General features: G+C 40.3%; 1 protein-coding gene across 6 annotated transcripts in view; it reads left to right on the forward strand.

The window, feature by feature from the left end:
- LOC105934839 (regulating synaptic membrane exocytosis protein 1) overlaps positions 1-23,692 on the forward strand; it is a 119,338-nt gene that overhangs the window by 27,544 nt on the left and 68,102 nt on the right. For all 6 annotated transcript variants that reach the window (XM_036125836.1, XM_036125837.1, XM_036125839.1 and 3 more), the window contains exons 3-4: positions 12,527-12,734; positions 16,881-16,892. In XM_036125836.1, coding sequence (XP_035981729.1) covers positions 12,527-12,734; positions 16,881-16,892 — 220 coding nt within the window. The remainder of the gene's footprint in view (positions 1-12,526; positions 12,735-16,880; positions 16,893-23,692) is intronic.

Genomic DNA, 23,692 nt, shown 5'->3' on the forward strand with positions numbered 1-23,692 from the left:
TCCAAAAAGAGAAAAAGTGATGCAGAATAATGAGAGTTTAAAGTGTAACTCACCCCAATATCAAAGTTTTTGCAGATAAACTGTATAAACTGGGCCTAAGGGTGCTACTTTTGTTACTGTGCGTTTTTTATATATATTTCTATGTGAACTGAAATTAAATTCTGAAATCAAAAGTATCATCTCTACATGTGCAACTGGCCCCTTTAATGACCTCATGATGCCAAAGTTGCCCAATACAGAAATAAGTTTGACTCCCCTGGCTTAGATCATTCCTCTCTCCTAGCTGATGCCCCTTCACCCCAAACTTGTTTTATCATGATGTTTTCAAGGTGATGTGCACCGTTGGTTTTCAGAAAAATAAAGGTTTTTATATTTTTTTGCATAAAAAGTTACATTATTTATCTCACCTGGCCAGAGCTTCTTTCACACGCTTATCGCATCCATTTCATGGCTTGTGCCAAACGTTAAAACAGTAATCCTGTGACTTTCTCTCAACAATGCCTTGTTCTTGCCGCTCCTCTGTAAAGGCCAGATTATCCCACCCGAGCTTTGGATCTCTGCAGCTCCTCCAGAGTTGCCATGAGTCTGTCTGGTGCCTTTCTGCTTAATTAATGCTCTCCTTGCTGTCAGTACAGGTGGATGGCTCTCAGCTGTTCCATACCTTTTGGCGGCGTTATAGACTAAACAGCTGGGGGTTCTCTTTTGAAACGGTTTCTTGCTTTTCATGATGCCCTACGTTAAATACAGGAGGACTCTATTTACAAATTATTAACTTTTAAAGGCAACTATTTGCACTGGATGTTTTACAGATAGCATTTCAGATTTTTTTTCTTTTGCACTATGATGCACACTTACAGTATCTGAGCCACATGTTTGTAGTACGTGCACCGCACATTGCAGACTTAAAGAGAAAGTGTGAACTAATAAAACTTCAACACTGAAAGCCCGGTGTGTCGTCTTGGCTGGTCCTTGCCACTAAAAAGGCCTCTGTGGTGTCCAGGTATGAGTTACAGCTGGTCGCAGGTTCTGTCACGGTGCTATAAACGTCCCGCTGAAGCTCTTCCCCTTTCGCTCCCACATCCTTCTTCGCTGCAGCTCCATCCATCTTCTGGAGTATTTCTTCCTTCAAACCCACTTAATATCCTGAAACCAATATATCTCTTTCTTCTGTGCCACAGTCCTGCACTGTCATCCATTAAACCATTAAAAAAACCCACTAGCGGGTCACACCGAGAAAAACTGGGTAAATGGTAATAGACTAGTTTAAAGTGACTCAGTGGCGTGCAGGCTATTGTGCCGCTGTGAATAGTGACCAGAGATAATGTGTTAATACATGGCTCAGGTGGTCCACTGTCGATGCAGCTGTTTTTATTTCTTCCTGCAAACGTTCCTGTGCCACAGGCGCAGGTATTTGTTGAACCTTTTTTTTTTTAAACTGACTTGAAAACAACTTTAAGTTTATTCCATAAATTAATTTGCTAAAAAAAGAATAAGAGTGAAGGATCAAATGTACCCTTCACACTTATTGTATTTGCACCCCTGGGAAAGATCTGTAAAAAGACTTGAATTCATTTATTTTATTTTATTTATTGCTGCAGCAAAAATCTTACACTGAAAATAAAAATTAAAAAACCCAAACTACAGAACATCTGTTCAATGTGGACTAAATCACAATAAATAATATTTACAAAATCACCGCTGACACACTGGTTCTGACGATGTAACGCAAATGTTTTTTTAAACTGTTGCTTTAATTTTAGATCGATCGCGTGTAATTAGTAATCCACGAGTTAGGGTTGGGAGTTACATTTGTTTCCCTGAGATGTAAAAGGGAAGTGACGTCAATATATATATATATATATACACACACATATGTATTGACATATATCCAGGTGGTGATAGCAGCATAAGTCACTTCTTCAGGATTATTGCACAGGTTATAGCACAGTGTATTGAATAGATTATTGCACATTAGTTATTGCACATGCAATAAAATGGACATGGACAATCTGGACATGCAAATGTCCAGAAAACCCTCAGAATAGCTTGGTCTTTGCTATACATTTTAAATGAAAATCTTCTGGCCTTAGCCATAAAACTGGAAATGGATCATTAATGGCCTTTTCGTCGAAACACATCCGAGTCAACCAGAAAAGCTTCACCGGACACAACGTCAACTTTCTTTCATGGCAATTTCTGTCTTCAGGTCTGAGTCCAGGATAAAATTTGCGGGGCAAACTGCAGAGAAGGGCTCATAAAGAACGACCCAGGACTCGGATTTTGCCAATGAGACTAAAGACAAAACGATTTGAAGCCTTCAGATTTGAAGGCTTTTTCATCTTTTCCAGGGTTGTCAATAATCAATTAGCGCTGTAAATACTACCTGTGCTATGATAAATATCCAGCTTTTCGTTTCAAATCAATAGAAAGTACAGAAATTAAGGGTTGCTTATTTCAACTACACCTTTTGCGTCATTTATTTTGAGCCAACACAAAATTCTATACATTAGACCGGGTTAGGGTTACATCATTTAAACCAGTCCATGCAATCTAAAAATAAATGGAATGATTCTTCACTAAGGAATTTAACAATTTTCTACAAAAACTAAAATCAATCCAGCATTAGGAATAGACTGTTTTAGGAAATATTTGGCAGCTCAAATGTTCATAGTGTATCTGTCAACCACAGTAAGATACACCATATAAATATGAAATATTATTTCCATGCTGAAATAAATCAGCTGTTTCAAACATTATCCTCTCATTGTAACCCGGACCAGTTTGCATCATCATGGATCAAACTTTTTCTTTTTTTCTTGTGTGTGTGTGTGTGTGTGTGTGTGTGTGTGTGTGTGTGTGTGTGTGTGTGTGTGTGTGTGTGTGTGTGTGTGTGTGAGAGAGAGAGAGAGAGGCCAGAGCGCAGCGCTTCCCAGCTTCTTTCCAGCACACTTTATGCTAATGTTCTTAAATCATGTGGGCTTTTGTTTGAAAAGTGTATAAAGTCCTGGCACGCACACACACGACCGCTTTGTTTCCAAGCAAGTGAAAGCATCAAAGATTTAGTTGAGAAAGTGATGAGGTTTGTTTGTGTTTGTGTAAGAAACTGAGTAATTATATTCACTTTGCTTTAACCTTGTGCCTTCATTTGAATATACATATTTTCTAGATTTTTTTTTTTAACGAGCTCAGTTTTTTTTTGTTTCTTTATGCCTTTCTCTTTCTGATGTTGCCCTTCTTTCCTTTTCCCCTCTCCTTCCCCTCCCTCCACCCTAATTAAAATCGGCCCCACCCTCAAACCATACATTTCTAGAAGCTGCTTCTCTGCAGCAGAAGATCAGATGGCTTGTTGTGGTTGACTGATCTGTGTCGGGGCGCTTGATGTGTTTCCTGCCTCTGTCAGTTTAGATAGTCTCATTAAAAAGAGCCTTTACGCCATTAAGCATCGGTAAATAAAACTTGCCACCATGTCAAAACATGTTTTGCTTATGCATGTTTTTGACATAGCTTGAGCTTCAGTACAATACTTTGCTATGCTGAAGAGATCATACTCTGAATACAGCGGTCAAATTGACGTTCGGTCTGGAGAATCAGGGAGAAGTCAAACTTAAAGCCCCTGAAAAGAAAACCCAATTCTGTGGCCGATTTCCGATCCGATTTTTGTAAAGCTCTGACCTCCTGATACTGATTTCAGCAATAACGATAAAAGAAAATAATTTAAATTAATAATTTAAATTAGGAACAAGGGTGCTGTCACAGTGCATGTCTGCGTGTTTGTGTAAGAACGAGAGAGTGTACTGTAAGACGTGATTAAGGATCTGACGCTTTAAACTGTTGTTGGCTTCTTAAGTTAGCAATTAGCAAGGCTGGCAATTCCAAACTAGCTGTCGTGAGTTGTGCTTGTCGGCGTTTTGCATTCTGCCACGCCCACCTGCTCCGTTGCAATCAGCTTAGCCTGGACAACTTAAGCAGTCCACAGCCACCATTGGTTCAGTGCCAGATCATCAAAAACGTTTGTCAGTAGGCGTCCAGGATTCGGTCCGTAATCAATCACCAGGTTACCACCTCGATGCCACCTCCTCGATTTCCCTGCCTTGCCTTATCCCTATCAGACTTCTACCAAGCTTCTGAAGCCTTGCCCAGTGTTGGGATGTGTCCGTGCTTTTCTGATTACCTGTGCACGGCCCTCGCCTGTCCCCTCACTGCAAAAAGGGAACTAAAAGTAAGTAAAAATTTCTTGAAATTAGTGTATTTTTCCTTGATTTGAGGAGCTAAATAAGATTATTTGCCATTGGAATGAGTATTTTTACCCCTAAAATAAGATCATTAGATATCCTGCACTTAAAACAAGATGATGGAGATGAAGTGTTCTTATTTTAAGTGCAAAAATCTTATTGCATTGGCAAATAGTCTTATTTACCTGCTTCAATCAAGGAAAAATTTACTGATTTCAAGAAAATTTCACTTACTTTTAGTTCCCTTTTTGCAATGGATCCCCATCAAGCCCTAGTCGTTCTGCCTGATGCCTCTGCAGTGAGTGAAGCCTGTTTTTGCCACCACTAGGCTGTTCCAGCATGCTCCTACAGAGGTTACCTGCCTGCATCCAGCTTTCTGTTTTGAATAAACCAGGCTAGAATTTCAGGTCCACACTCTAGGTTTCTAGACGACAGCAGCTTCTCTGTTCATCCACTTCTGGATGCAGATCCCGATCTTAGTTCTGAGATTTTTAAAAGGCTGCCAAAGAAGTTCAGCAGGATAAAACTGAGCAACTTTGCTGTCCTCCGTTTAGCTTTCCGGTTCTCTGCTGAACGTGTCGCTCTTTCTTGCAGCCTAAATAAACCTGTCTCAACATACCATAAAGAATCCAGTTTACTTTTAACCAGCAGAGTTGTTGGGACTAAACCTACTTTCCTACTTCCTACTTTTTATCTGAGATCTTGGCAAGGAAGTGTCGGAAAAGGCGTGTCCTTTTCTGGAGGAGCCTGTATACTGGAGTCCAAATCCACAGAAATCTCTGTCGGGAGCGGCTGATCAGACCACGATTAAATGTCTGGATTATTACATTTTCCAGTATTACCGTTTTTCGCCGCTTTTCTAACCCAACAGGACACTTTCAGTTCTGAACAATTTCTTTGGGCAGCTCCTTGCTTTTATGCCAACGGCAGCTTTCTAATGCAAAATCTCTCTGAGGTATCTATATGTCGCGCTGTCAGGAATGGTACTGTTGCCCTCAGTTGTAGTAGAGTTTAATGGTGTTAGAGACCCACAAGTCAGAGACCCACAAGCTTATGAATATCAACTACATGAAATGGTTTACACAATGATGTCATGGCACCTTTAAGGGCACCATTTTCAAATGAAACCTGTTACAGAAGTTTTTTTTCTTTCTCTTTAGAGACTATACACTTAAAATAGGGGACTACATTGAAATAAAACACAGTGTGTACACAAGTTCTATATATTTCATAGTCCTATTATCACAAATGCCTCATTGGTTCACCTCGATTTACACACCTTTCAGATTGTGTTTCAGTTTAGCTGTTTCTTTTCCACAACAAGCTTGAGCAGCCCCCTCATTACTGCAGGCAAAACCTCATCCAACCGCTCATCCATCCATCCATCCGTCCATCCATCCATCCATCCATCCGTCCGTCCATCCATCCATCCATCCATCCATCCATCCATCCATCCATCCATCCATCCATCCATCCATCCATCCATCCATTTCCCACTCCTTCCTGCCATCACTTGTAAATGAAACATCAAGTTACTTAAAGTCATCTCCTCCAAGCAGATATTCATCCCCTTTTTTTTAGACCGAGAACCATGTCCTAAAACATGGCATGAGATGTTTCCTCTGTCAGGTGCAAAATCCATGCGGACATGTATGTGAACATAATACGTTCTGTGGGAGTTAATTTAAAGAAAATAAAAAAATAAGTGGAAACCGTAACAACAAAAGTGCAGCATAAGGTTTTGGAAAAAAATTAAAGGACTCAATGAACCCAAGCGGAAAATGACATTGAGGAAGGGCTTCGGTGCCTCTGTGACTGACTTTACTTACATCCAGCCGCAGTGGATTTATTAGGCCTAATACTAGAAAAAGCCATTTTGGATTAAAGCCACGGCATCAGCATAACGCCTCTGAGACAACAAAGAAGCTATGAACCTTCGCAGCAAAACGGCAACCGACCAGACTCAGATCAGGTCCAAGCTATTCCTTGGGCAACCCTTGTAATATTCACCAGTTCAGCTACAAACATACAATCAATCACACAGGGTCCATATATCAGGCCTGGAGTTTATTGAGAGTTAACTCTATTAGCAGCTGAGCAGAGCCGGTAGTTGGGGAATACTCAGCGAGAGTCATGGATCAGGAAGCGATTCCTGCTGAGCTGCAGCAGCAGGTCACCTCTTCGTGACCTTATCTCTCCCAGGAAGTGTTCATCCCTGTGTGGGTTTTGCAGGTTTGCATTTTGTTTTTGTGTTAGCTTTATAAGAGTGTGACAAATGTGTGTGTGTGTGTGTGTGTGTGTATGTGTGCCACTAAGGTGTTAACTCTTCTGGCGGTAGCTTGTATTTTGCCCATTGGATTCTGGGCGTCTCTGAAAGCTGCATTTAGAGGAACGGTGTGGCCTGCTACGAGTACAGCACCAATGCTGAAAAAGCCGAGCTAACAGCTGGATGTTGGATTTTATTTCCTCTCACCTCTGATGCTGGGATTTGTAGTTTTGATTGGCTGAGGTGATGGGCGAGGAGTCGGCACCGCTGAGCCCCAGCCTGTAAGTACTCAACAACAGTGGCTCTGTGAGATTCAGACAAAGATACGAAGGGATCAGGATGGGATCGAACGTCTAATCATTTCTCATGTCTCTCTTTTCGAGGTTTTGTACTCATAAGAAAACACATCCTCATCTCGAGCTAACATGGTTTAAATAGGACTTGGAACTACTCAGCTGTGTTACTCAACTGTGCGTCAGCACAAAGAATTTTACGGGTTGTTTGAGGAGGCTCAGACAAGCTTAGCATGAGATGTGAGGAAGCTTGGTCCAGTTAGTCGCCTCAACGTTTCAGTAAAAACTTGTTGCTCTTTCTTTCCTTTCTCTTTGTCCTCCCATCTGTATTTACTGTCTCCTCAACCTCCATACCATGGAATCCAATTAATCAACTTACTGTAATGCTACATAAAACCAACCAATACACCCCCCTGCCTTTAATATCGATTTGGGGAGTGTCTGCAACGTGGCCTGAAGCAATTTTACACACAAAACAGATTGCATGGAACATTTATATGAAACTGATAATTGTCAACGTGTGATAAAGTGCTATACAAGCATAGGGCATTTACCATTTTACCATTGTCAAAAATAGTCATATTATTATTATTATTATTATTATTATTATTATTATTATTATTATTATTATTATTATTATTATTATTATTATTATTATTATTATTGTTGTTGTTGTTGTTGATTAAGCAAATACATTAGCATTCACATGATGTGTTAAGATCATGTTAAAATGTAGGGTATTTAATGTAAAAGAAATGTGACCATGATAAATAATTCAAAACTTTCTCTAAATTAAACTCAACATATATCCTTTGCTATTTCAACTGAAAAAAAAAAAACTAAACAAAACATATTAGAGGAAAGTATATAAAACAATAAAAACGAATACTGTGTTGAACCACATTTTGATTTAATTTTGAATAAACCAATAAGAAAACATCCAGGTTTGACTAAAAGCTCCTAAAACCTTGCAGAAAAAAACTGTTTTTATCTGATCTAAACCGACTTCAGCTTTGGGTCCCATTTCTAAAGGATACGTTTGGCACAAATAACCCGGTGCCAAAAAGATCAGTATACCCATTGTGAAACATGGTGGTGGCAGCATCATGATCCGGGGTTACTTTTACTCAGGTGGAGCTGAACATCTTCAGTTTTCTGCCAAAGTGCTTGAGATAGAAAGTAATTGTATTTATTAGCATCACAATGAGTACAAAGATACCACCAAGTCAAAGACACATTATCTTCATGAAGGGGAAATAAACGTTTAGTAACTAAAGCTCATAGAAAAGCTGTGGTTTCACCTGATGTGGGCTGTGGACCAGAGATGTCCTCACAATCTGTTTAATTAATTATTATTTTTTTTTTTTAATAAATCTGTTTAATTTAGAGAACTTTTTCCCATTGAAGAGGGTAAACATAACAAAGCAGAGATGTGCTCCAGTTGACACCTACCGAAAAAGACAGAAAGAATGCTGAAACTAATTCAAAAGGTGCTTCAGTTAAGCAGCAGATTAAGGGTGTGCGCATTCACGCAACCAGGTGTTGTAACGTTTTGGTCTTCTTTTTTTCATTTAAATGCTTCATGTGAAAAGCGATTTGAAATCATTTGTCACTTACATCTCAAAAACTTGCCATTTTAACTGGGATGTATCATCATTTTTTAGGGATCGTCATCTTTTATTGCTGTCATGATTCTATGTTTGTATTTTTATGCGTATTTAGATTCTGTTTTGTGCCTTCTTCAGTTCCCTCCCTTAGTCTTTCCCTCAGCTATCGGGTATGCTGTTGATTATTACTCACTGGAAATTTTATGCAGTTGATCATTTCTGTGGTATTTAAGTTCCTGGTTTCTGTTTCTTCCTTGCTGGGTTCTTCATTGTTCTGCCGTTCTGTTCCTCTGTTCTGTTGCTTTCTTCCCAGCTCATGGGTTTCTGTGCTCATTATAAGCTTTTTTCTGCTTATAAATAAATTATATCCATTCATCATCATGGCTCTGCCTCGCCACAGTCGCACATTGGGTCCGCATCAATAGCGGTTCATGACAGTCCCATAATCCCTCAATAAAACTGAATTTCTGACGTTTATTTGACTGTATTTATTCACATGAAAAAAATCCCGCTTTATGTAATACCTCAAGAACAATATGTCTCAAACATTTTCCTAACGTTTTATATGGCTTTTTGTTTCAAAAGCATTGAGGGCCCATCTCTGTTTGTCACTGACGAGAATATGCCAGATGAGTGTTTGTAAGACTCCTTGCTTATATTAACTGTCAGAGCAATAACTAATAAGTTTAAAACTGGAACTGACAAGCAAGGCTGGGCAAGGACCCAAGTTTAACTTGTTAACCATGCAAAGTGAGCAGGATGGCACAAAAAACCTTTAAAATTCACTGCATCAATGAGTTGTATCTATGAGTAATCATCATAGTAATGGTTGACTTTAAGGCACTTTGCACATCTCTAAAAGAAGTGCCCAGGATGTTGGAGAGCTCTGTAGACATTATACACCTTCATTCTGAGACTGTGTTCTTGTGGCTGAATGGCCAAAAGTGAAAGTTGAGGACATGTCATAGGATTTACTTTCAAAACTCACTCCACATCATTAAGAGTAATGCAAAGCCCCCCACAATATTGGATTGCAACAAATTTAAATTGGACCATATCTCAAAATATATAAAAATATATTCAGTTGAATTTGTCCATTAAAATTCAACTTCAGCTTAATTCAGTACCTTTAATCCACAACTGCAAAATTCCACGGAAGAGCAGTATGAATAGTTTTTGATATAAACAACCGTAGCCCTTTTTCCATTGCCACTCAAAAGCTTTGGGCTTTTGAGAGGCCTGGGGCTTCTCCAATTCACAGGTAGAGTTTCTATATATATTTACCTGGCTAATTTCACTTTCCTGGGGCTTGGATCCTTCAAGCGACCCAGTACTTTGCTCTGCTTTCCTGGGGCTTGTTGAGGGGGCGGGGTTGCGGGCTGCAAGAAGAACAGTCTGCCACAAGGGGGCGAGTAAGGAACAGTAAGGAGATGAGATTTTTACAAACCTACCTATTTTATACCCTTAATTTATCTCAAAAAGTAGTTTTAAAATGTTTTCAAAGGAAGTACACTTCCTAACTTCATCTGTGCAGTCAGTTCATCAGGATTATGTATGAGGGGCCGTAAGGGACATTATTCTGAATCTGCTCTCACATACACTACTGAAACGCTACAGGCTCTTAAACTCCCTACTGAAATACTTACTCATAACCTACTGAAACGCTCTCACGCATGCTACTGAAATGTTTTCAATTTATTTCAGAGTATATAGATGGTGTTTCATTAGAAATAGAAGTTGTCTCAGTAAAAATTGAATTTGTAAGGGAAACAGGAAGAGAATGGAATTTAAAAGAATATTAGGAAAATAGAATATAGTAGGTTGAAGATATAGAGCTACACACTCTTGTACAGCTATGCCCCTTAAAGTTGTTATATTGTATAATATTAGGAACAGACAAGGATAGGGAATAAATTGTGATTATTAATAAAGCATTGTTTTCATTTTTACATAACACTAAATCTGAAAATATAATTTAGTACGTGGAACAAATAGAGCTACACTGTCTTGTACAGTGATGGTAAACACCTTTATAATTTTTTTTGCAATCTGCCCATACAAAAGAAGAAGAAAAATCGGACGTTGTCTCAGTAATAATAATTGAACTTTATTGATCTCACAATGGAGAAATTCACGTCTGCATCTTAATCCATCCCCTTGGGGAGCAGTGGGCTGCCACTGTGCGGCACCTGGGGAGCAATCAGGAGTTAAGCGTCTTGCTCAGGGACCCAGAGTTGCCGTGACTGGGCATCGAACCGGGTACTTGCATACTTCTCTGAGTGCAAGCGTGCTGCTCTAACAACTCGGCCATGACCCCCCCTAAATGTAATATCCCTAAAGTGCCACACCGGGTTGTAATCCTGCGACCTCTGGATCCTCTGGATCCTGCGACCTCTGGATTGCTAGTCCCACCACTTAACCAGTGGACCAATCCTCAGCCACTTCTATTACAAGTAGTAGAAGTGTGTGCTTTAACTACCTAGCGATGAACTAATTCTGGCTCAGCAACTAGGAGGAAGCCTAAACAAGACAGCGTCTTTACTGAATAATGTACTAGTGTCTAAAGTGGCTATCAGAAAACTATCAAATGTGTCAACAATTGCCATGCAGCCTGCAGGCAATGCAAGACTCCCTGAATTAATCTGTGTCCTTATTCAGAAATGTTTATTCCGCTGTAGGAGGAAGCTTTTTAAGCTTCCTCCTACTGAGCCACCATCAATTAATCTCAAAATTTTCAAAACGTGCACATTTTCGTCATACTTCCTTATTTCTACTGAAACACCTTCTGCTTCTATTGAAATGCTTTCAATTACAACTGAAAGAAACTGAAAACATTTCCGTATGTGTGAGAGTGTAGAATGTATGTGTTTGAGTAGTGTGTATGAGTGCAAGTACAGAATAATGTCCCTTACGGTCCCTCATACATTTCCCTAAGACTGACTCTTCATCTGAACCTAAATTGGTAGACTGTGAACTCTTTTACTATTTACAAACCACAGATGGGCGCCCTGTAACCTAAATCAGATTGGAGAGGGCTGGTTCTGCTTTTTTTCCACGTCAGGAAGAGTAGAGAAAGCAGAGCCGAATCTACGCAGCGCGTACTTCCTATAACCTATAAAGATAATTTTGCTCCCATTAAAACTACGTGGTATTGTACTGAAAAATCCACCATGTTATACTTGCCATGGATGAGGCAAAACCCTACTCACAAGTTCTAAATTTTAACTCTGTGAGGCAAAGTTTGGATCAGACAGATCAGTCTGTCTACTCCCCCACAGTGTGCACACAGAGAGAAGGTTTATTTTAATTTATTTATACCAACAGGAGTAGAATAGAATAAAGCCCAGCAGAGCCAAGCGGGCAGAATAGGGTAGGGTCGGCGTAAAAGGGGCTAAGGAGGTGTAACATCCTGTTTTATCCAGAGTCCGGATGAGTGTCAGGAGGAAATGGATGCAGCTTCTCAGTCTTCCTTTGTCTGTTTGACTCATGCTGTAATTTTGGCGCTACCCACTGGACTGGAGTGGTACTGCAGTTTTTCTCACAACTTCACCACGCGTCATAAGCTGCTTTGCATAAATGGCCCTTAGCAAATTGAAACACGAAACCCCAAAAAGCCTTTTGATTTACCCCAGGAAACCAAAGCCTTGAACGTTAAATCCTGGTGCTTGTGATGGAAAAGGGGATTTGTTTTGTAAACAGACAAACAAAAAGTATTGTAGGGTTGAAGCACAAGAAGCTTTTCTATGTGGAGTTCACCTGTTCTCCCCACGCATGTGTGGGTACTTCAGCTTCCTACAGTTCAAACACAAAGACAATGGCTTAGACGGGAAGGTGTGTTTTCAATGTGTGTTTCTGTACTATCCTGTGGTGGACTGGTGTCCAGAGTTTATCCCCTTCTCACCCAGTGGCCCGTGGAGATATGTACCAGGCCCTCATCAAACCCTGTGTGGTTCAAGCGGATGTTAGACACTGCATGAATGAATGGAAAACGGATCACAATTGGAAATGTTGGCTAAAATTATGATGCTGCACCTTTAACTAGACCCTTCCATTAAAGAAACACCAGCACTATTACTTTGTTGAGTATTTCTGGGGTCTTCAATCTCCATCCGATGTTCTCCTTTCCAGAGGTATCCAGCAGCACTTGTCCAGCTACAGGGAGACAGTGATCCGGCAGGCCACGGCGGCGGGCTCAGGCGTTCTCCGGGACGACGCGCCAACCTGTGGCATCTGCCGCAAGACAAAGTTTGCGGATGGCTGCGGGAACCTGTGTTCGTACTGCCAGACGAAGTTCTGCGCTCGCTGTGGGGGAAGAGTGTCTCTGCGGTCCAACACGGTGAGAGAAGCTTTTTGTTTTACGCTGATTTTCGTGTGAAACCTGAAAACGACCATCATCAAGGCTGACTGAACTCTTTGACTGACATTTCTCGTAAACATATTTCACATTGCATGCTTCTCTATTTCGTTCTGATCACAACTAACAAGCTGTTTAACAAAACACATCATGATTAGGATTTAGTGAGACCTGGTGGTGAAGTTACAGATTACAAGCTCTCATCATTTAAAACACCACAGTATTGATGGGGGTTTTGTTGATTTTTAAAGGTGCTATGGACTTCTGCAATATGAATAGCTCATTGCTCACAGCTGTCGTTCATAAGCCCAGAAACATTTAATTGATGCACTCACACTAGAAAGAAAGTACACCCTCCTTACATTTATGAAATACTAAAAAATATTTGGTCTTTAAAAACACACAAAAGACCCACACTGTTAATCTTTCTAAAAACAAAGGAGAATTTATAATCAAAAGAGTCGGAAAATGTTTTACAACTTTGCTGTTTCCATAGAATTTCACGGCCAAAGAAGCTAGCAGGGCCAGATAGGTCAAACCACTACTTACAGCTACTTTAGCTAAGATAAGATAAGATAAGATAAGATAAGATAAGATAAGATAAGATAAGATAAGATAAGATAGGCTTTATTGATCTCACATTGGGGAAATTCACATGTCACATCGGCTCAGTAATCAGTAATCATAGGAAGAAGAAGGTGTCAAATAGGACAAGGTGCATCATATATATACAGTGTGTCCTCGTTATACCATGGATCAAAAGGAGTAGGTAAGAAAAATAAAAAAAGAAAAATACAAAAAGAAATAAGGCAGAGGATGTCTTATGTAGATTCACGGTGACTTATACGCGTGTGTATTGACATTCAGGACTGTCTCAGAAAATTAGAATATTGTGATAAAGTTCTTTATTTTCTGTAATGCCATTAAAAAACATGAAATGTCATACATTCTGGATTCATTACAAATCAACTGAAATATCGCAAGCCTTTTATTGTTTTAATATCGCTGATTATGGCGTACAGCTTAAGAAACCCAAATATCCTATCTCAAAATATTAGAATATTTCCTCAGACCAAGTAAAAAAAAAAAATTATAACAGCAAAACAAAATCAAACATTTGAAAATGTCCATTAATGCACTCAGTACTTGATTGGGAATCCTTTTGCACAGATTACTGCATCAATGCGGCGTGGCATGGAGGCAATCAGCCTGTGGCATTGCTGAGGTGTTATGGATGCCCAGGATGCTTCAATAGCGGCCTTTAGCTCATTTGCATTGTTGGCTCTGGTGTCTTTCAGCTTCTTCTTCACAATACCCCACAAATTCTCTATGGGGTTCAGGTCAGGGGAATTGGCAGGCCAATCAAGGACAGTAATGCCATGGTCAGTACACCAGTTACTGTGAGAATCTTATGTCGTCTCTTAACCACTACCATACTTGTGATTTAGTTTACTGAACCAAGCTGAGTGTTTTTCAAGGCTCGGGAAACCCTGCAGTGTTTCGAGTTAATTAGACGATTCAAGTGATTAGTTGAATAGCCTACTAGTATACTTTTTCACGATATTCTAATATTTTGAGATAGGATATTTGGGTTTCTTAAGCTGTAAGCCATAATCAGCGATATTAAAACAATAAAAGGCTTGCGATATTTCAGTTGATTTGTAATGAATCCAGAATTTATGACATTTCATGTTTTTTAATTGCATTACAGAAAATAAAGAACTTTATCACAATATTCTAATTTTCTGAGACAGTCATGTATATTCGGGTGTAGTAGCTACAGGTAGTTATTTGAGCAACTGGATGCACTTAATTGCTCGTTTCAAGCACACGGCACTTGTACGTTTGCTTTGTTTCATTGAACATGACAATGTGAAATTTGTTTTAGTGTTTTTGTTTGCTTTGGGTTAGATTTTGATAATTTCAGAGCCCTGAACCGACCAGATAAATGTTATTATCTCCTGACACAGCACATAAAAACCTGGGCAGAAAGGGGAACTTTCTGTCCTATTCATGCTGCCTTGATCAAAACTTTGAGCATTCGGTTCAGTTGCTAGCCATGGCATGAATCAAGAGTTGCACTCTTTGTCATTTGAGAAAAAACATGTCATAGAAATGAAAGATACCTACACCGATTTTTTTTTTTTTATCAATGAGATAACTGCAGATGTCTGAGTTAAAGGAAAAAAGAAAAACAAGCAATATTCAGTTTGAGAGAGGGGCCGCGATCATTTCTGAGGTGTCTCTGTCGTTCATTTCAATGCTATGGGAAGACCGTCCGCGTGGAGAGACAGATGGAATAAAGCACGCAGCGAAGAGGTGCACAGGGTCGTATTTCTCACTGTACTGTTTTCGGGGGCATTGAAAAGACGTGCAGCTGTTCACAAAATCAAAACTACTGTACGTGTGAAGGAGCCTCAGGTGTTGGAACTCAGGTGGAGGTGATGAGCCATGGCAGGATGTGTGTCACTGTGTCTGTCCTCGACGTTTGCTCTGAACGCGGCGAGAATCGACCACATACAAGAACTGTGTGCGTTTACATGTGCCTCCACCCATGTGCGTGCACATGAGCTGTGCCCGCGTGGGCGTGAATCCGTGTGACCCAAGCCAGGCCCGGTAAAGGTTAATTGGGCATTAGACTGAGCTTTGGACTGAGGGGGTGGTCTACCACTCTGTCTTGGTTTCCCAGGGGTCCGGAGGTGCCCTATAAGCACACAGCGGGGAGTGTGTGTGTGTGTGTGTGTGTGAATTTTACAGTCAGGAGGTGAGGCTCTTCTTTTAAAAGAAGCGGCTGTCTGTGTCTGGCCCCCGTTCCCCACATTACCGTGGTGGCATTTAATGACCTCACACAGGCACAAACACACACGCACATCCTAATTAGTTAGTGGTTGATGTTGGGAGTCTTCATCTGTGAGGATCTGTAAAGGGGAGGGAGCTCCTGCATCAAATCTAACCAGTCGACACGCCTACAAGGAAGAATAAAACCTCAACCTCAGACTAGACACTTAATCCTTTTTTTATAAGATATTTGTTGACAATTCAACATCGTGGCTACCGCTACGGCACCAGGAGTGAGAACTTGCCGGCCTGGAGCCCACAGGTGTGTGCGAACGCCATGCCAAGCCGGGAAGGCAGCAGCAGTGACCTTAGAGAGCAGGCTGCATCTCGGTCTGGAAAGAGTCAGAAGGCCTTTTCCAAACTCTTTGAAGTACGTCATTCTACGTCAGTAATTGAGTTTATCGCCCGGTCGTCCCAGAAGTGCAAATACCAGCAAAGTCACCCCCTAAAAGGTCAGACTGGTTGAGGTGTCGCTGCGGTGACAGTGCGCTGTTTTTCACAGGCGAAAACGGTTGGCAGTGTGGCGACACGCTGCTGAGCCCGTGCACACAGGTGTGACGTCGACACATGTTCTTCCACTTTGTTTTTGTTTTTTTTTTTTCGGAATAAATGTCTCATGTGTGCATTATCCGTAAATAAAATCTATAGTTAACAACCGCTTTCAGAATTCACTTAATTAGTTGATTATCTCCTTGTGTGTAATTTCATCTGAGAAATCCATCCAGTCAGGGGACTGAGTTTTAGATCAATTTAAGTAAGTAAGTACAATTTTGTATAGCAGATACAATCACAAAGTGCTTTACAAAACACAAAGGAAAGGCACATAAAAACATGACATCAAATTAAAAATTAAATAAAAATTAGATTAAAAGCCTGTTTTGTACGAAAACGTTCTAAGGTGAGTTTTAAAATGGTCAACAGAATCCAGACGACTTAAAAACTTAAATTGAGTCAGGCTATATAAATGAAGTCAGGTTATCCCAACAATAACAGGCGGGAAGAGACCTAACCTGAACATCACCCTGGTTACACCATCCCCACACGTGGGCTAAAATGTCCCATCTTGTGCTGTCACGTAAAATCTCAATAAAGCACATTAGTTTTGTGGTTGTAGCGTGACAAAACGAGACTGAAAGCGTTCGCAAGGCACTGGAGATCAACCCTGTAAAGTTCACCTCTGGCAGGGGGAGTAAAGATTGTTCGTGCTTTCATGACGTTTTTTTTTTTTTTTTGCTTGCATTCCTTCATGTCTTTCTTTTCATTCTGCATGCCTGACTGACCGGGCTTCAGGAGGACAAAGTGGTGAGTGCTGTTTTCTCTTTACCTTGTAGCTCTTTGGCCTGGGACCTTTAAGTAAAGATTGATGGATTTCAGCAGTGCAAAACGTGTGTATTTGTACATTTAAGCCGTTTTCCCTTTGTGTGTCTATTGCTCTTATCACAAGTAATATAAAATGTACCTTTCCAGAGGAAATATTTAATGGAAATACTTGTTTTCGGGGCAAAGGTGCAACATGTCGGCTGCCTAATGGCAGGAGATAAAGTGAGAATTAAACTTCTGTTTTTCTTTCTTTTTCTCTTGCACTTTATCGTTATATGGAACAATATTCATGTACAAATGAATGCGGCACTGACATGGTCTGCTAAATGTATTTATAGCAACATTATTGGTGGCATTTTAGCAGGGTGTTTGTGTAGGTTTCCTATTAACTGTAGGAGAGTGTGTCTGCATTCAAAGTAGCGATGATAAGTGAATGAAGAAAAGGCGGCTCAGTTTTGCAGATTTGAAGACAATCATCATTGGCTTCTTTCCTGGGAGGGAAGCTCCATTTCTAGTTCAGCTTTTTTAAAGTGCTGCTGAAACCTTTAGCCTGAGAGCAAAACTGTAAACCTCTCTCAGCCTTCGATGAAAAAAAAATAAAAAAATAAAAAAAACTAGATCAAAAGCAACCAGACTTCTTGTAATTCTTGAAGACGTTGCAACTTCTTCCAGAGGTCAAGAGGTCCAGTTGCTTTTGATTCAGGGTTTTTCTTTTGACTACCCTGACCCGGATGCCCGAGAATCTACACCCGCTCTCTCAGCCTGGTTTCTAGCAATGTCTGCAGAGACCCACATGCTCCTGGCGGCAGTCTGTTTGTGTGGACCATGTGTGGGTGAGAATTAGCCCGCCTGCCCCGTCCTCCTCGCTGCGGGGCAGGAGGCACAGGTAGTTTGGGCAGAACGAGGTCTCCTGCACTGTTAGCCCTCCAGTATTGATCTGAGACAATGACTCCGATCCGGTGGTTTGCTGTTGACTGTAATCGATTAACTTCCCTCTTGAGTCAGTTTGTTTTTTTGCAACAAAATGACCTTTTGACATTTTAATCCGGCTCTTTGCTAATTTCACTGTGTGAATGCAGAGGCTAAATGTCACTCACCATTGGCAAAGTGTTTGTCTTGTTGATACACAGATCCTCCACATTTGAGTAGATTAAGTTGCAGAAATGTCTTTAATGTGCTTGAGTGGTATCCATTCATGGTGAAAGGGAAGGAAACCCTCTTTGAGTTCCTGCATTTTGAATATCAGGGCATGATAAATTAGATCCAGTCTTTAGCAGACTCTACAATGTTAACCTCAAATGTATGAAAACACTCAACATTTCCTCGTTGCCATCATTTATTGAACAAATACTGTGTACACCAATACTGTTTCCCCAGGATTCAATAGGAAAACTAGTGTCCAGGTGCTGCTAATCAAACACACTTGATTAATTGGCTGTCACCGCCTGGATCTTATTGCAGTTTGCTACGCTGGAGCATACGCCAGCGTTTTAACACCATACCGGGAAGGAAAGACATCATCCAAGTAGAAGGATTCAATTGTTGCTGCCCGTTAATCCGTTAAGGGTTTATAGGATAGTTTCCAAATAACTTCAAAGCTATCATTATACACAAAAATTACTATATAGAAGTGGATATTATTTGATACAGATGTCAGGCATCCTAGGAGTGGAGTTTCAAACTATGTAAGGCTAAAAAAAGAAAAAATACCATATATATATATATATATATATATATATATATATATATATATATATATATATATATATATATATATATATATATATATATATATATATATATAAAACCTAAGACCGCTATTCATGGACTCAATAAATCAAAAAATTACACTTTTTTTTTACCAGCTGTCGAGCACGGTGGTGGAAGGTTGATGAGCTGGGCTTGTTTGGCGGCCCCAGGGCCTCGGCGCCTTACAGTCATTCAATCGATCAAGAACTTTTCTGCATAGCAAAGTAATTTTGAGTCCAATATGCAACCATCTGTCTAAAAACGGGAGACTGGGCCAAACTGGGTCACGAACAGAGCAATGATTAATTTTCATCCAGCTGTAGAACAGAATGGCTGAAAGGTAAAAGATAGCTCTGCATAATTTGTTGCTGCTAAAAGAGGTTCTACAATCAGTTTCATAAGCGGGTGTACTTTCTTATCTCGGCACGTCTAAATCTGTTTGTTTTTCTACCCTTTAGGTTTTGTTTAAAGAATTTCACTAAACCTGATTAAGAAAGGAACACCCCAGATCTGAGAAGTGTTTGTCTCGTGACAGGAGCCTGGCTAAGCAGGACTAAAAAGAAATTATACTTCGAATCATTTCAATACTCATAGTATGACACAGAGCAGTCTACGCGGGGGACATGTTTTTAACACCTTCCCCTACTTCTATACTTGTGTCAGGTTGAGAACCTTCTTTGGCCTTGGCTGCCTGCCCTAAAATGAGCTGCCAAATGGGCACTTTGATGATTCTTGGCCAGGCTGGAACATCATTTCTGTCCAGGATTGCTTTGTTGTACTCTACATAGCAGTCCCACTCCCTCTGCTAAAGCTTGGTACAACAATCACTGGCTCGAAAGTGAATAGCTTTGGCAGAACCCAGGCCTTATGTAGCTCTGGCTGCATAGCAAGACGGCAAAACCAGTTGATTTACTGTTTGACATGGATTCATTAAATTACTGCAGGAATGATTAATCCTTCCTTGCAGTGCTGCTGAAAAGTTGTTCTCGCTGATCTTTTACTGCAAACAAACTGAACCCTCAACAGTAAACGAATGCAATGTGGTAAGAGCCAAAAAAAAAAAATGTCTTTCACTTAAATTTTCTGTTCGGAAGCATGCTGGAGTCTGTCTACTGAATGAAAAAATTAACAATAATTGACGTCACATAATTAGTTATGAGACAGAATCATGGTCTCTCAAAAAGAAAAGAGATAAAATCACTCAATCATTCAATCACACAGGCTCTCTGCAACACGAACTGAGTTTGACGTGTTTATTCTTTTCTGAATGTCTACATTTGGGGTGGCATAAAGCAGGAGGTACAATGACATTGTGCTAAACAGTGCAGACTTGACACATCTGACAAGCACGTGATGGGGAGAGCTTTGTTTGGCCCAGAGAGGTAACACCATTGGTTTACTGATCCATTAAGCCTTTAAAATTAGTGAAAATGTGTTTCCCAAAATACTGCATGGAGATTTCCAGCAGATAATATTACCTTTTGGGCAAATTTTCTGTCCTTTGCTGCTTGTGGCAAAATAAAGCTGCCATGATCCCCATGTCTTTGACTATTTTTAGGTTCCTGGGGGTTTTCACGTTAGTTAATTTTCCTTTCATTATGATTTTAGTAGCTTATTCTTATTTGTGGTAAATCCTTATTTTCCTGCCTCCCTGTCCTTAGTTCAGTTACGACTCTATTTTATCATATCTGTTCATTTGCCATGATTCCCTGTTAGGTTCTGCTCTCCTCCTGTCTGTGTCACATCATAGCTCTATTTCCCCCTCTGCTTAGTTACCGCTACACTTTTCACCTGCGCTAACTGTACCAACTATCTTCCCTTCTTTCTACTCCCCCATTTATTCAGTCAGTTCAGTCACACTCATCGTCAGGTCCTCCGTTAGGCCACCCCTGTTTTGGTTCCCGTCTTCTCCTGTTCCTGATCCTCTGTTAGCTTGCCTGCCTGTAAGTTTATTATTAAAAGCCTTTTAAAACAGGTTAGTTATTTTCCATTTTGTTTTTAAATTAAAAAGGTCAAAAAGAACAATAGTCACATTGGCACTGTAAGAACATACGCCCACTGTCTCTTCTTTCTTCGGTTTATTTATTATTAACCCTACAGTTAATCTAGGTCTGTGCACTACAGCTCTTCTCACTGTTGCCATTTAAAAATCCAGTTTGGTTTTCCTTATGGCTGATTCACACAACAGGAGTTTTAGCCCGTTTTCATCCCATCCCGTGTCTCTTGAGATAATCTTAAGAGAATATCCTGCCGTGTGAGGTATGTTAAGAGCAATCTGCTCCGCTCGGTAGAACGTCGTGACCACTCCGACCTCAAATCAGGGATATTCAACAAGTTGGACAGGTCACATTCAACAGGCAGCCTGTTGAATGTGGCGTGTAGCCAATCAGAAAGCGCGGTGAGGGATTCCCCGAGAGAACCCCTCCTCAAACTCGCCTCCGTATCATAGTGCAGCAAGCATAGAGGAACACTGCTGACTTCCCACTTGTCCTGTAGGCAGTCAATTGAAATGGACCACAAAAAAGGGTAAGCTGCAAAAAAAAACAACAAAAAAAAAAAAACAACAACATTGCTCAAGAAGCTGCCTGTTCCCTGTGCTGAATCCAAGCTTATCAATAAAAAGCTGAGTGGAAGGAAAAACTGTGACAAAAACAGATGCACAAGCAACAGTGATAACCATTTTTTTTTTTGTGTTAAGCCACTTCTGGACCAGAGACCACATCAGCAGAGTCTTTCTGCACAGTTTGCGTTTAGGCATACTTTTCAAACAACCAACATTTCAGGAATAATATTTCAGCACCATGTATTTAAAGGGCCTAGATAATACACGTGGTTTCCCTTTTTCAATCGAATTATTACAAAAAAAAGGTCACTTTCTGATGTCATTTTAAGTTATGGTGATGCATCTGTAAATACCAACCCAAGATCAGAAATGTAGGGCTTGACTGAAGATAATTTGCAAAACGGGCACTTAAAACAGGATTGATATCAGCACATCTCTCTGCAGGAACAAGGAGACAAATCCAGTCATGTGTGCAGATAAACTGTCTTATCAGTCTACTAAAGACCATGTGAAGTATGGTTTAGGATTAACTATTGCATTACACATTCTATTGCCCTACTGTAGAATATAAACACCACCGTCATTAACTGCAGTCTTCACTCCAGAACCTCAATCTACTTTAAAGCCTCCCAGGAGGCTCAACCTTTTCATTTATCACACATATCTATTTAACTGGACATCATATTAACGTAGTAGTTGTGTATCACAACCTTTACCCCCTGGAGGCCAGTTGATGGGGTCAGAGGCTCAGTCTGTGTCACGCTTGCTTCGACTGGTTCAGAGAAATGCACCGTTGGGTGAAGCGACGAGCTGTTAAGTTGACACAGATTTAATTTGCTTGCATCTGGGACAAAAACTTAGTCCTGAGCCATGAGACAAATGAGCAATGAATCCCCAAACGGGCTACTATGGTCTTTATGCTTGTGTAAATGTGTATCTATTGATCAAAATCCAGAGGGATTAATGGCTTTGTGTCGTTTTTTTGTCAGGGTTTTGCACAGCAGAAAGCCTGAGCGATGTGTCATCTGCTGTTAATGCCACACCACCTCATGATTACTATTGATCGGCAGTCTTGCGAGCTGTATCTGTCTTCACGTCCGTCTCTCATTGACTAGTCTTAAGGGGGTCATCTCTTTCCCAGTCAATGCTGTACCCACCCTTTTAAAGGCGACACATACACAGAAATCCCAGTTTGTGTCTACCTGTATGGAAAAGAACAGACTGTAGTGCGCAAATGGGAGCTCTCCGTAGTTTTGTTGTCAAAATGAAGTTGTTTTTTTTCACTTGAGTATTATCCTACACACAGCATGCAATTACAATGAAGTATGGAGCTGAAGTCCACATAATAAGCATTACAGTTTTCACTGTTGGATTTTCAGTTTAGTTTTATTTAGGTACTGTTTTCCTGTGGTTTATGTTTGTAATTTAGGTCTTTACTATTCCTTAGTGCTTGTGGTTAGTTATGTTCAGTTGAAATATTGTTCCCAGATATGTCTTCCGTAACATCCTCTCTCAGGATGTTACAGACACAAGACGAGATTAGAAGTATACACAAATGCCTTTTGTTGTTTAGGCCATTTTTGAACCTGGGTCCCAGATTGAATACATTTCAAAACACTAGTCTTGTGTTTGCGTGTGTACATGCAAGTTGAATCTTTTCTGAAACGATGACGTAGTTTCACCTCTCTTCGTAACCTGCATGTGCGTCACTCTCACAAGTAACAAACAAGGCGGTGTTACGTTCATGCTAAGGCAAATATTGGCTTTGTTATGGTTGTTAGTAGCATCCTCAGACTCCATTCTAACGAGCCCGCCCTACACGACGTGTCCCCTGACAACCCACACATAGATCACATCGAACATGTGTAAATGTTTTTGAATGTGTTTGATCCCGCCGCCATGCCTGATGCTTTTTCTATTTCTGTGGCAGTGTCATAGCGCCACCAATGGGCCTGGCATACTTACTACAACATTGTCAGTGGTGCTGTGTCCTCTCGTGTCAATGCGCTTTTTTTTTTTTTTATCTTTTAAGAATATTTACCATGTTTGTCTTTGGGTGGTAGGAACCTCAGTCCCCTCATTTCAAGCTAGCTCACATCTGCACCACATGTACTTAATTAGACTTAACTGGGGCCTCATTTATTGAGCTTCCGTACACACAAAATGGAGCCTGAAACTTGCATACTCACGCAAAAGTTGGGATCTATTAAAAAAACTTGACAGGAAATGTGTGGTCCTGATGTTAACTCTGACCCATGCATACACCAATTTTGGAGACAGGGAAAATTGGCGACAGATGGTAAAGCGGTGAATTGTAGTCGAACTCCTTGTTGAGTCTCTTCAGATGTTAAATTTCAAGCCATATCAGATTTGAATGATAGATCGACTTTATAATAAGCATTCAAACGTGCTGGTGACATATAACTATAAACAAGAACCTTTCAAATAAAAAAAAATAAATGCCCATAAG

This window comes from Fundulus heteroclitus, chromosome 22 (assembly GCF_011125445.2).
Source record: "Fundulus heteroclitus isolate FHET01 chromosome 22, MU-UCD_Fhet_4.1, whole genome shotgun sequence".
Taxonomy (NCBI): domain Eukaryota; kingdom Metazoa; phylum Chordata; class Actinopteri; order Cyprinodontiformes; family Fundulidae; genus Fundulus; species Fundulus heteroclitus.